This window comes from Gadus macrocephalus, chromosome 16 (assembly GCF_031168955.1).
Source record: "Gadus macrocephalus chromosome 16, ASM3116895v1".
NCBI lineage: Eukaryota > Metazoa > Chordata > Actinopteri > Gadiformes > Gadidae > Gadus > Gadus macrocephalus.
In genome coordinates this window covers 29,806,873-29,818,917 of record NC_082397.1, presented here as the reverse complement: position 1 = coordinate 29,818,917, position 12,045 = coordinate 29,806,873, and the positions used below count along the sequence as shown (strand labels likewise).

The 12,045-nt window shown below is 47.4% G+C and overlaps 1 protein-coding gene across 1 annotated transcript; it reads right to left on the bottom strand.

The window, feature by feature from the left end:
• Positions 1–5,599: 5,599 nt before the first annotated feature.
• On the bottom strand, positions 5,600–6,885 carry LOC132474142 (zinc finger protein 3-like). Its single transcript, XM_060074691.1, has one exon. It carries the CDS (start codon positions 6,850–6,852, stop codon positions 6,166–6,168), a length of 687 nt encoding a protein of 228 aa, XP_059930674.1. The 5' UTR covers positions 6,853–6,885; the 3' UTR covers positions 5,600–6,165.
• Between the last annotated feature and the right edge of the window lie 5,160 nt (positions 6,886–12,045).

Sequence of the window (12,045 nt, the reverse complement as noted above, 5' to 3'; positions counted from 1 at the left end):
GTGATGCTTATGTGTTGAGGTGTTTTTTTTTTGCTAATCCCTACACTGTGCCCCCCTTATAGGAGCATAGTTTGGGGTATTGACAATTTTTTTCCCCCCTCGTTTCCTCCTGTCTTAGCTTTGAAACTTTCTTATATAATGCGGGCCGCATGGTTCTTCGTGAACAAGCGCCTGACAGTCTCTCCGTCCTGTCTCCCCACACTGTCTTCTATGTTTCTGGGACGGATTGTTACTGGGAATTTCCTCTCTCTCCACCTCATCCCTAACTCTCCACCTCAAGCTGGTGTGTAGTGAGCGTTCTGGCGCCGATTGGTTGCCGTGCATCACCCAAGTCGGTGCTACATATCGGTGGTGGTTAGTGAGGTCCCCCCCTTTCTTTTGAGTGTTATTCTGTTTTGATATGCTCTGTAAGGTGACCTTGGGTGTCTTGAAAGGCGCCTCTAAATAAAATGTATTATTATTATTATTATGCTTAGCATCTTCGGGGACCTAAACTTCTCCAGCCTCCTTTGTTACCTGGATGACCTGTTAGTAGTTGCTCCCTCTGAAGGCGAGGCCCTGAGTCGTCTGGGGGAGGTCTTCTCCCGGCTGAGGGCCAACAATCTGAAGCTGGCTCAAAAGAAGTGTCACTTTAAAGGAGGTCTGTGAAATTTCTTGGCCATATGGTGGACAGCAGTGGCGTCTCAGTTGACCAGGAGAAAGTCAGAGTTATCTCTGGTTTCAGTAGGGAAGATCTGATGAAAGCTGATGGCTGCACACCATCACAGAAGAGGGTGAGATCTTTCCTCGGAATGGTCTTGTCCTACCAACACTTCATCCCTGGGTGTTCCTCCATCGCAAAGCCCCTCTTTGCCCTGACAGCGGGCCAGAAATGCAAGGGGAGTGGCCAAGGGCGTCAGTTTGTTTTTAGAAGTGGTGGGGACAATAACCATAAGCTTGAGTGTGGTTTGAAAAGTGCTGGGTACCCTTATGTAAGCTATTCATCCATTCAACGCTGCATTACAATATGCTCTACAGTGTATAGTCAGGTGTTGAAAATCCTATTCGAACAATAAGTTGAAAACACAGTTTGTGTTTTGGCTTGTTTTGCAAAACTGCGTTGGAAACACCATGGTATTGGCTCGGGATATGTAATACTAATACACACAGGACAAAGAACAGTGTTGGCAATTTAACACTTATCTTGACATCAACAAAGTTTACCAGACAAACAATGCCAGACTGTAAAGGGGGTACGAAATGAAACGAGGTACTGAGCATCAGCCTTTTGAAGACGAGCAAGGGCTGCTGGTAGCATATGTTATGCTGCATTAAAAAAAATAAAAAAAAGAAGCGCCCAGAGGAGAATTGCATCTGCCAAATCCTGACCACCAGTAAACACTTGCGAAGGACCAATGTAGACTTCACTCATTGCAACATCATTAGCAAATTGCCCGCAGATAAAATCCCCTACAGTTTAGGATAATCACACAGGTTATGCGAGAACATATTTATGTCAGGATAGGCCTACCAGGCTCCAAGTCGTCACATATCTCAATCAGACAAAACAACTATAACCACATTGGCATAGCAATCGCACCGTGTGTAGCTGCTACTAGCTGCAATCTATACAATGCATACTAGCTGGAGCCCCAACCAGAATCAGATCACAATTGCTTAGGACCGTGGGTAACCTTTGGCCAGGTCATCACGAGCAAACAGAACCAGCAGCAAAGTTTACGTAAACCAATTTCTTACCTTATGTGGCCCTCCACATGCAGGCTAAATGATGCATCCATATCGTGTCACAAACATGCTTTTTACAGGAAGCAAAAGGACCGGCTATTTTCTGAATAAAAATGTCAATTTTGGCTGTCTATCTTGAAACTTCTCCAGTGCGTTCACACCAAACGCGACGGGGCAACAAGATCCCATACAAAGTGAACGTATAGACGCGTATCAGGCGAATTTCTTGGATTTGTTTTGATTTGTCGCGCCACACTTTCGCCGTGCACAGGCGAGCGCGTTCACGAGGATTTGTGGCGCGACAAATTCGCTCGAGTTGAAATATTTGAACTTTGACACGAATTTCGCGTGATGACAGCCAATCAGCGTTCAACAGCGTGGCCACTGAGTGACATGTGTAACGTAACAGCCAATCAGCGTTCAACCGTCAAACTCAGTGCAGTGCAGTCCGGGGTGAACTGCAGCATGGAGGAGAAAGTGATTGTTGCCGTTTGCGACTCTCGGAGCTCTATATATAATAGTATATCATATAATATAATTGTATATATAACATCATTGCAAAAAGCTCTGTGCGCATCCGGATGGCCGTAGCGCGGGGAGCTCATAGGGATTGGGCTTCTCGGGAGTCTGGGTTTGTTTACCGGCGTTGCTATGGGTTCCGGTCGTGTGTGTTCCAACGGTTTATTAGGTAGGTCTATCTAAAAAATGATGTCTTCGTGCGCGCCTATCGCATGATTTTAGACTCGACGAATTCGATTGAGTATGTGGGGATTTTTTCAGTCGCAATTGGTTTGCACATTTTTAAAAGTGGTGGGGACAAAATTCGTATTTCAAATAGTGGGGGGGACATGTCCCCCCCGTCCCCCCCGTAATCGACGCCTATGGGAGTGGCACTGGTGGTACCAGGAGAGCTGGCACCTTCCGTGTGCTGACTCCACAGGACTGGACCCCTGTCTGTGAGAAGGCGTTTGATGATTTGAAGACGGTGCTCCTCAATTGTGTGGTGTTGGCTCACCCAGATTTCGATAGGCCATTCATCCTCTCCACCGATGCTTCATTGGATGGCCTAGGTGTAGTCCTTTCGCAAGTTCCTGCTGGCCAGGAGAAGGCCAGGCCCATAGCGTTTGCCAGAAAGTCCCTCAGTCGCAGCAAAGCAAATTATCCTGCCCATCGAATATATTTCTTGGCTCTGAAGTGGTCTGTGTGTGACAAGTTCAGCCACTGGCTCAAAGGACACAAGTTCACTGTCTGGACTGATAACAATCCTCTCACGTTCATCATGACCAAGCCGAAGCTAGACGCCTGCGAGCAGCGCTGGGTCTCTAAGCTTGCACCATACTCTTTCGAGATCAAACATGTTCCAGGGAGACTGAATGTGGTGGCTGATGCCCTCAGCAGGGACCCCTTTGTGAAGCCTCTGAGCCAACGTCTTCTGTCTGAGCCATACTCCGGGCTGCTGGAACAGGTGTGTGAAGTGGAGGAGGGATGTGTACAGGACTCATTCCGCCTGACATGTCAGCCTCAATCATTAGGGAGCGTTGCTCCTTGTGCGGCCGTCGATGTGTCCATGTCAGAGGATGACGTCTCCTCTCTCCTCTCCTCTTGTGATGACTGGGACTCAGCACCGAGGCAGAGGGCTGCTTCTATGAGTGACCGCTTGAGCTCGTTGATCCCTCCTGGCCAGTATTTGTTCTCCTCTCTCTCACTGGCAGACCTGCAAAACCATCAGCAGCAGGATTCGGTCGTTTCGAGAGTATTCTGCTATGTAGATAGGAAGCAGAGACCCTCCAGGCGTGAGCGCTGCAACGAGAGCCAGTGTACTCTGAGGGTTCTGAAACAGTGGGAAAAGCTCACTATACTGCATGGAGTCCTCTACAGGGTTACCAGGGATCCACTGACAAAACACAAGAGGTTCCAATACATCCTGCCTGAGTCCCTGAAGTCACAGGCATTGTCTGGTGTTCATGACCTGGCTGGTCACCAGGGTCAGCCTCGTTCTCTCTCTCGCCCGTCAAAGATTCTTCTGGTGTGATATGGAGAAGGATGTACGCGATATGTAAGCAAAACCCCGGAGCCCGCAGCAAGAGCCCCTCTGGAGAGCATTAAGACCACTGCCCCTCTAGAGCTCGTTTGCATTGACTTCTGGTCAGCCGAGGATAGTAACAACAAGTCTGTGGATGTGCTAGTGGTCACTGACCATTTTACCAAATTAGCACATGCTTTCCCCTGCAAGGACCAGACGGCGAGGAAAGTGGCGAAGAAGCTCTGGGACAACTTCTTCTGTGTCTACGGCTTCCCTCAGCGTCTCAACTCTGACCAGGGTGCGAACTTTGAGAGCGAGCTCATCGCTGAGCTTCTGGAGCTGGCTGGTGTCAACAAGTCTCGGGCCTCCCCCTACCATCCCATGGGGAACGGCGGCACAGAGAGGTTCAACCGCACTCTGGGCAACATGCTACGGTCTCTCCCTCCCAGGTCCAAACAGAAGTGGCCCCAAATGGTCCAGACGATGACGTTTGTCTATAATTGCACAGCACATGAGACAACTGGCTTTGCGCCATTCTATTTGATGTTTGGGAGGGTCCCTCGGCTGCCGGTTGACCTCCTATTCAAGAATGTCCTCCGTGACGAGACAGTCTGTGACTATGATGCCTATGTGAAGTCTCTGGCGAGCGACCTCCACTCTGCTATGCTCCTGGCTCATAATTCTGCTATTGAGCAGAAACACCAGTCTGACCAGTATAACAAAAGGTCAAGGGTCTGCCTCTCTCCGTCGGTGACCAGGTTCTTGTAGCAAACAAGGGTGGCAGAGGGAAGCGTAAGCTTGCTGACAAATGGGAGCCGGTTGTTCACACGGTTGTGGCCTCCAAGCCTTCTCTCCACGTCTATAAGATCAGGGATCGAGTCGGGCATGAGAGGGTGGTGCACCGGAATCTCCTGCTCCAGGTCAGCTCCCTGCCCTCTTCCCTTTGTTCCGATACCCTTGGGAAGAGGTGTGTACATTTATTTTGTGATGAAATCTTTGACCATCTTATAGTTTATCATTATTTATATTAGTTATTTTGATTATACATTGTTTAATTGGAAGTCTGGGGTATATATCTATCCATAGTTATTAGATAGATTTCAGTGTTTTGGGGAACTTTGTGTTTTGTTGCGATGTCCTAGCATACAGCTGACCCTCGTGTAGTCATGCTAGTTCCCCTTCCCCCCCTGTGTGTTTCGTAGAGGAGTTGGAGTAAGGGCACAAGTGCTAAGAGGAAGCTATTTGTACATGTGTGTATTCAGGTATGTCTTTTATTTCAACAATTTTTGTTATAATATTGTATGTAGTCGCCCTTTTTGTTCTGATACCCTTGGGAAGAGATTCAGCAACGAATAAATGGACGTCGGAGTGCCCGAGTCCGGACAGATCGTGGGTCACGTCATTCATTAAAAAAAAGAAACACAACGCAGATTCAGCCGGTCACACTTGATAGACAGCAAAGTTAGCTAGTTTAGATTGACTTCAACGTGGCCGGCGCCCCTGACTTGGAGGAGGGCTTTATTTCGAATTACCAATAACTAGCCTAGCCCAAATCATTGACGTTCAGACGCATTTAAATGGGTGCTGGCAGTGACAAGTATATCACACAATTAAACGAGGATAAACGCTATGTATTTTTGTTGATTAATTTCGTGTTGATGAAAGTTGATTAATAGTTGGCAGATATATTGAAATGATTATTTCACGGAGGGGCGGCGCCCTAGCGCCCTCTATTGACCCACCGCCACTGGTTGATATATCTATCATTTGTTCACTGTATTAGCCTACCAAATCACAGGCCTCTTCAACGGTTTAAATCAGACATCCTTTTTTTCTCACTTCCATTGAAGGAAGGTGAATAGTAAATATTATTGGAAGATTGAAGCATAATTATCAATAATTAATTCAAAATGTCACCGAATCCGGGGAAGGGGAACATCTTCGTGGTGCTGTGGTTCCCTCTGGTGGTCAGTAACGGGACCTCAGCTCATCCGTTGCATCCTACGTTATGCATTACAGCATATCAAATATAATTCACCAACATGTTGGACTGCTTCTATTCTATCCAGACAAAACCAGTCTTCTCAGCACTGCATATCCGATTTTATTTGAATTTCTACAGGATAAATAAATACATACAAATGTAGTAAATATAACAATGACGTCAGATATAAGATACCTTACTGATGACAAATGGAAGTTAAATAATTCAGATAATAACATTATCTCTCTCAAACTATTTTTTTTCTGAATTTTTTTTGGGTAAAACCCTTCACTCATATAGACATGAATATAAATAAATACATAAAGTTGATAAGATAAACAATTAACCGTTCATGTGCCCTTTTAACATATAACAGCAAGAACCATGTTAGATTCGATTTGAATAACAGATGTCTGGGAACCATTTAGTTTCTTCACATGGTTATTTGGGTGGAGACTCCTCTGTGAAGTTGTTGGTGTCTCTTGAGATGACCAGATCGACTAAATGTTTTCCCACACTTCTGACAGTGGTATGGTTTCTCTCCCGTGTGGATGCGCTGGTGATTCTTCAGATCACCAGAGTGACTAAATGTTTTCCCACACTGTTTACAGTGGTATGGTTTCTCTCCTGTATGGATGCGCTGGTGTCTCTCCAGATGACCAGATTGACTAAATGTTTTCCCACACTGTTTACAGTGGTATGGTTTCTCTCCTGTGTGGATGCGCTGGTGTTTCTTCAGATCATCAGACTGACTAAATGTTTTCCCACACTGTTTACAGTGGTATGGTTTCTCTCCTGTGTGGATGCGCTGGTGTACCGTCAGATAACTAGATTGTCTAAATGTTTTCCCACACTGTTTACAGTGGTATGGTTTCTCTCCCTTGTGGATGCGCTGGTGTCTCTTCAGACTATGAGGGCGACTAAAGGTTTTACTGCACTTCTCACATCTGTGTTGTCCGGCTCCTTCTGCTGGAATCTCGCTCGTGCTTTGGACGGTTCCCGGGGAGGCTCCGATCGGTTCTTGATAGGAGGCTGCGACGTATGGGAGGAGACTAGGCTCCACCTTGATTTCTCCACTCCTCAGCAGTCGGCCGTACAGGTCGCCATGGCTCCTCTTCATTTGTTTGTGGAGGAAAATCGGAGACGTGTAGGAGTATGGACACTCCTCCACCCCTCCCTCCCTCTATGTATTCCTCTCACTCTCCTCCTCTCTCCATCTCTGTCTCATGTGGGGTAGATCAGAGATTCTGGGATCCCTGGGGCCGGTCTAGGGGTGTTTTACTGTGGAGACGGTGGCCTTCCCATTGGAACACACTTTGGACCCTACGAAGGACACCCCTCGGCTGCCGGTTGATCTCCTATTCAAGAATGTCCTCCGTGACGAGACAGTCTGTGACTATGATGCCTATGTGAAGTCTCTGGCGAGCGACCTCCACTCTGCTATGCTCCTGGCTCATAATTCTGCCTGGAGCCTGACTGGAACGTGCCACAGCCCGCTACGTCAATTTTGCACAAAAAAACAACACAAAATACTAAAACATTGATTATCTGCAACTGTTTTGCTACTTACGTTTGTTTCGACGAAATCCTCCAAGGATGTAAACGACCGAAAGAGAGCTCTCACGTTCTGAGACTGGGACCTGAATGTGCTCCGACTGCAACGTGCAAATTCAAATTTGACTCAAACTAAAAATATTACCTGCAGGTCATGAATAAAAAAAAAATGTTTGAGAGAAATCTACAACTTTTGTTTGTGTCTATTGGACGTATATTTAGTTCAGTTTAAATCAAACTTGGTGTCTCAAAATGCATAAAGAATGAGTTACACAATCAAATCAATAATTCTATCCTGTTTTCAATGACAGTTATTAGTTTGAATGAACAACTGCATGTTACACTTTTTACAGTGTACTGGTGAAAAGGTCGGAGTCCTGCAAAACATCAAGACAAAGTACTTGACCCTGTCATGATACCAGGCTTGGCCAATAATGAGATGTGTGGCTGAGCCTATAAAGGGCTCCAATCCATAAAGCACTATTCAGTGAAATTAAGTCAATGTGATTTTGCAGTTGTCTTTTAATGTGAGGCGTGAATAAAAGTGCAAAGTGATGACAGTGATGTTTTGCGTCATGTACTTCAGAACTCTGGACCAGAGGACATTCAAAGGGATCTGGAGCATCTCACTGTGGCAGTGTTTGTCATTCGAAAGGACGGGGAAGGACCGCAGGAGCCACCTGAAGACATAGGCATTGTCATCGAGGGCGTGAAGGTGTTGCATGGACTGACTTCAGTTGCCTCAGCTTGTGCCCTGCTTCTAGGTTTGCTATATGCACTTAACCTTGCTTATCCCAAACCCCTTCGTTTTACTTTCGAAGTGCTCCAGAAAATCATCATGCACCTTGAGCAACACAAGATGTTGTCACGACTTGACTCAGGGACAAGGACTCAGAAGCAAAACTCAGAAGACGGCAGTATGTTTAAACCAAAACGCTTTACTAGAAAAAGGTAACAAAAAACGCTCTCATGGAGGATACAAAACTATAACCAAAAGGTGCTCGCTTAGGAGTATACAAAACAGTTAAATACAGTAGTGTCTGCAAGTGTCAAAAACAAACAAATCCTGAGGCTTGACAATACGCTAGGGACGCAAGACGAACTGACATTAGACAAAGGAAAACAAGGGCTATTTATACATGAGGGAGGGGAACACAGGTGAGACGAATCAGAGACCGGGGAGGCAATCACAGTTGAGAAAGTCAAGTGCCTGAAACGAGAGGGAAAAGGGAACTACAAAATAAAACAGGAAGTGAATGACATGAGTGGTATTAACTTGGCTCAACAGAATTAACAAACTTTGCGTGACATGACAGTACCCCCCTTTCTAAGGACGGCTCCTGACGGCCCAGGCACCTGAAGATATTGCCTGTCAAAGTCCTCTATTAAGGATCGATCCACCACGAAACTGGATGGGATCCAAGACCTCTCCTCTGGGCCATAACCCTCCCAATCCACCAGGAACTGCCTCCCTCGTCCTCTCTTACGGACAGCCAAAAGCCTTTTGACAGTGTATGTTGGACCGCCATCCACAATCCGGGGTGGGGGTGGGGGCTTGGAGGCGGGAACCAAGGTGCTCTCGGTGAGTGGTTTGACCTTGCTGACATGGAATGTGGGATGTACTTTCAGAGACCTGGGGAGTTTTAACCTCACAGACACAGGATTAACCACATTGGACACTGGGAATGGACCAATAAACTTGGGAGCTAGCTTACGTGACATGACATGGAGAGGCAAGTCCTTGGTGGCCAGCCAGACTTTCTGACCTGGCCTGTAGCATGGAGCAGGCCGACGTTGCCGATCTGCAACACTCTTCATCCTTGTGGCGCTACGCAGCAGGACCCTGCGAGCCGCAGCCCAGATGCGGTGGCAGCGACGTACCATGGCATGGGCAGAGGGGACTGTGACCTCACCCTCTGTCTCTTGAAACAACGGAGGCTGATATCCATAAGCACACTGAAAGGGTGAGAGCCCTGTAGCAGAGGTAGGAAGTGTGTTGTGGGCATATTCTACCCATGTGAGGTGCTTACTCCAGGAGGCCTGGTTCTGTGAGACTAAGCAGCGGAGGCAGGTCTCCAGCTCCTGGTTAAGCCTCTCAGTCTGACCATTAGACTGAGGATGATAACCGGAAGTGAGACTGATGGTGGCACCTAGGAGATGGCAGAACTCCTTCCAAAACTTGGAAATAAACTGCGGTCCACGATCCGATACAATGTCTCTGGGGAACCCATGGAGCCTGAAAACATTGTTCATCATAACGTCTGCTGTTTCTTTGGCTGAGGGGAGCTTGGGTAGAGCAATGAAATGAGCCATTTTAGAAAACCTGTCTACCACCGTCAGCACAGTGGTGTTACCTTCCGAGTAGGGGAGACCGGTGACGAAGTCCATGGATATATCTGACCAGGGGCGGTGTGGGACAGGGAGAGGCTGAAGCAGTCCCATCGGTGCTCTGGAAGAGAATTTGTTTTGTGCACAGATCGGACAAGCCCCCACGTACTCCTTGACTGCTCTTTCCATGGCCGGCCACCAGAACCTCTGCTTAATGAAAAACACAGTTCTTCTTACCCCTGGATGACAGGTGAGCACCGACGTGTGAGCCCAGTGGATAACCTGTGGACGGAGGGACACTGGGACAAACAACCGGTCTTGAGGACAACCACTAGGTGCCGGGCTCACCCCATTAGCACTCTTCACCTCTGATTCTATTTGCCATGTAACTCCTCCTACCACACTGTTAAGTGGTAGGATATGTTCAGGTTCCTTGGCAGCAGGCTCAGGATCATACAGACGGGACAGAGCATCAGGCTTGGTATTTTGGGACCCAGGTCTGTAAGAAAGTGAGAAGTTAAAGCGATTGAAAAAGAGGGACCACCTGGCCTGGAGAGAGTTAAGTCTCTTGGCATTCCTTAAGTACTCAAGATTTTTATGGTCCGTCCAGACCAAAAAAGGCTGCTCCGCCCCCTCCAACCAGTGCCTCCATTCCTCTAATGCAACTTTGACTGCTAAAAGTTCCTTGTTGCCTATGTCGTAGTTCTTCTCAGCTGGAGTCAATTTACGTGAGAAGAAGGCACAAGGGTGGAGTTTGTTGTCCTTGGCCGACTTCTGTGACAGAATGGCTCCAATGCCGACATTTGAGGCATCCACCTCCACCACAAACTGCCGTCGCGGGTCTGGAACCGTGAGTATGGGAGCCGTGGTGAACCTTTCCTTCAGCTGTTGGAAGGCTCGCTCCGCCTGAGGATTCCACACAAACCTTGGAAGAGGTGAGAGCATGCAAAGGGGACGCAATGGCACCGAAATTTCGAACAAACCTCCGGTAAAAGTTAGCGAACCCTAAGAACTGTTGCAACTTTTTGCAGCTGGTTGGAGTAGACCAATTGACCACAGCACTGACCTTGCTAGGGTCCATCTGGACCTTATTCTCTGAGATGATGAACCCTAGGAATGAGGTAGTGTTCACATGAAATTCGCATTTCTCAGCTTTCACAAACAATTGATTTTCCAGAAGCTTCTGGAGGACCTGTCGGACGTGCTGGACATGAGCCTCTTCATCAGGGGAAAATATCAAAATGTCATCCAGATATACAAAAACAAATCTGTTCAAATAATCTCTAAGCACATCATTTACAAAAGCTTGGAAGACACCAGGTGCATTAGTTAAGCCGAAAGGCATCACAAGATACTCATAATGTCCATGAGGTGTGTTGAAACCTGTTTTCCATTCGTCCCCCTCCCTGATTCGAACCAAATGGTAAGCATTACGGAGATCTAGCTTAGTGAATATTTTGGCGTCCTGTAAAAGTTCAAAAGCAGAGGAGATGAGTGGGAGGGGGTACCTGTTTTTAACAGTGATTTCATTCAATGGAGCATAGTCGATACCGGGCCTGAGAGACCCATCTTTCTTCCCTACAAAGAAGAATCCGGCTCCCGCCGGTGAGGAGGAAGGCCGAATCAACCCAGCCTTCACCGAGGATTTGATGTATTCAGTCATGGCCTCCTTCTCAGGACCTGAAAGAGAGTACAGTCTGCCCTTGGGGATGGGAGCCCCCGGGAACAAGTCTATGGCACAGTCATAGGGCCTATGTGAGGGAAGTGATGTGGCCTTAGCCTTGTTGAACGCCTCTTTAAGATCAAGATAACATGGCGGCACCTTGGTGAAATCTGGGAAGTCAGAGTCACAATCATGCTCGATTGGTTCAGTCTTGGTCTGGACATGATTGACAGTTAGACTAGTGTCGGTCTCGTGAACCTGGTCTATCTTACCAGTATTGTCTCTAAAACACAACTCGCGGCAATCTAATCCCCACTCCTTGATCCTGCCCGATCTCCAGTCTATATGGGGGTTATGTCTGGTCAGCCATGGGAAGCCTAATATGAGTGGGTACAGTGCTGAGTTGAATAAATGGAACCTTATGTCTTCTGTGTGTTTATCGGCGAACGTAAGTGTGATGGGTTCTGTGACATGGGTGACATTGAATAAGATTTTACCATCTAGAGCCCTGGCTGTGATGGGTCGAGGCAAGATCTCAGTCTTAATGCTAAGCCTTTTAACCATACCCCAGTCCAAGAGATCTACATCCGCTCCAGAGTCTACCAGCACCTTCCGAGTGAGAGTCTTGTAATGAGCAGATACCTGGACTTGAGTCAGGGGACGAGAAGGGAAGTTGAAGACAGGGGGTCGGCTCGCCAGCGCTCTCCTCCTCACCGGCGAGCCTGCCCTTTTGCTGGGCATGATGACCACTGATGGTCTGGTTGGCCG

Coding starts and splice junctions, on each gene's coding strand:
- LOC132474142 (XM_060074691.1), bottom strand. CDS start 6,852: ATGAAGAGGAGCCATGGCGACCTGTACGGCCGACTGCTGAGGAGTGGA.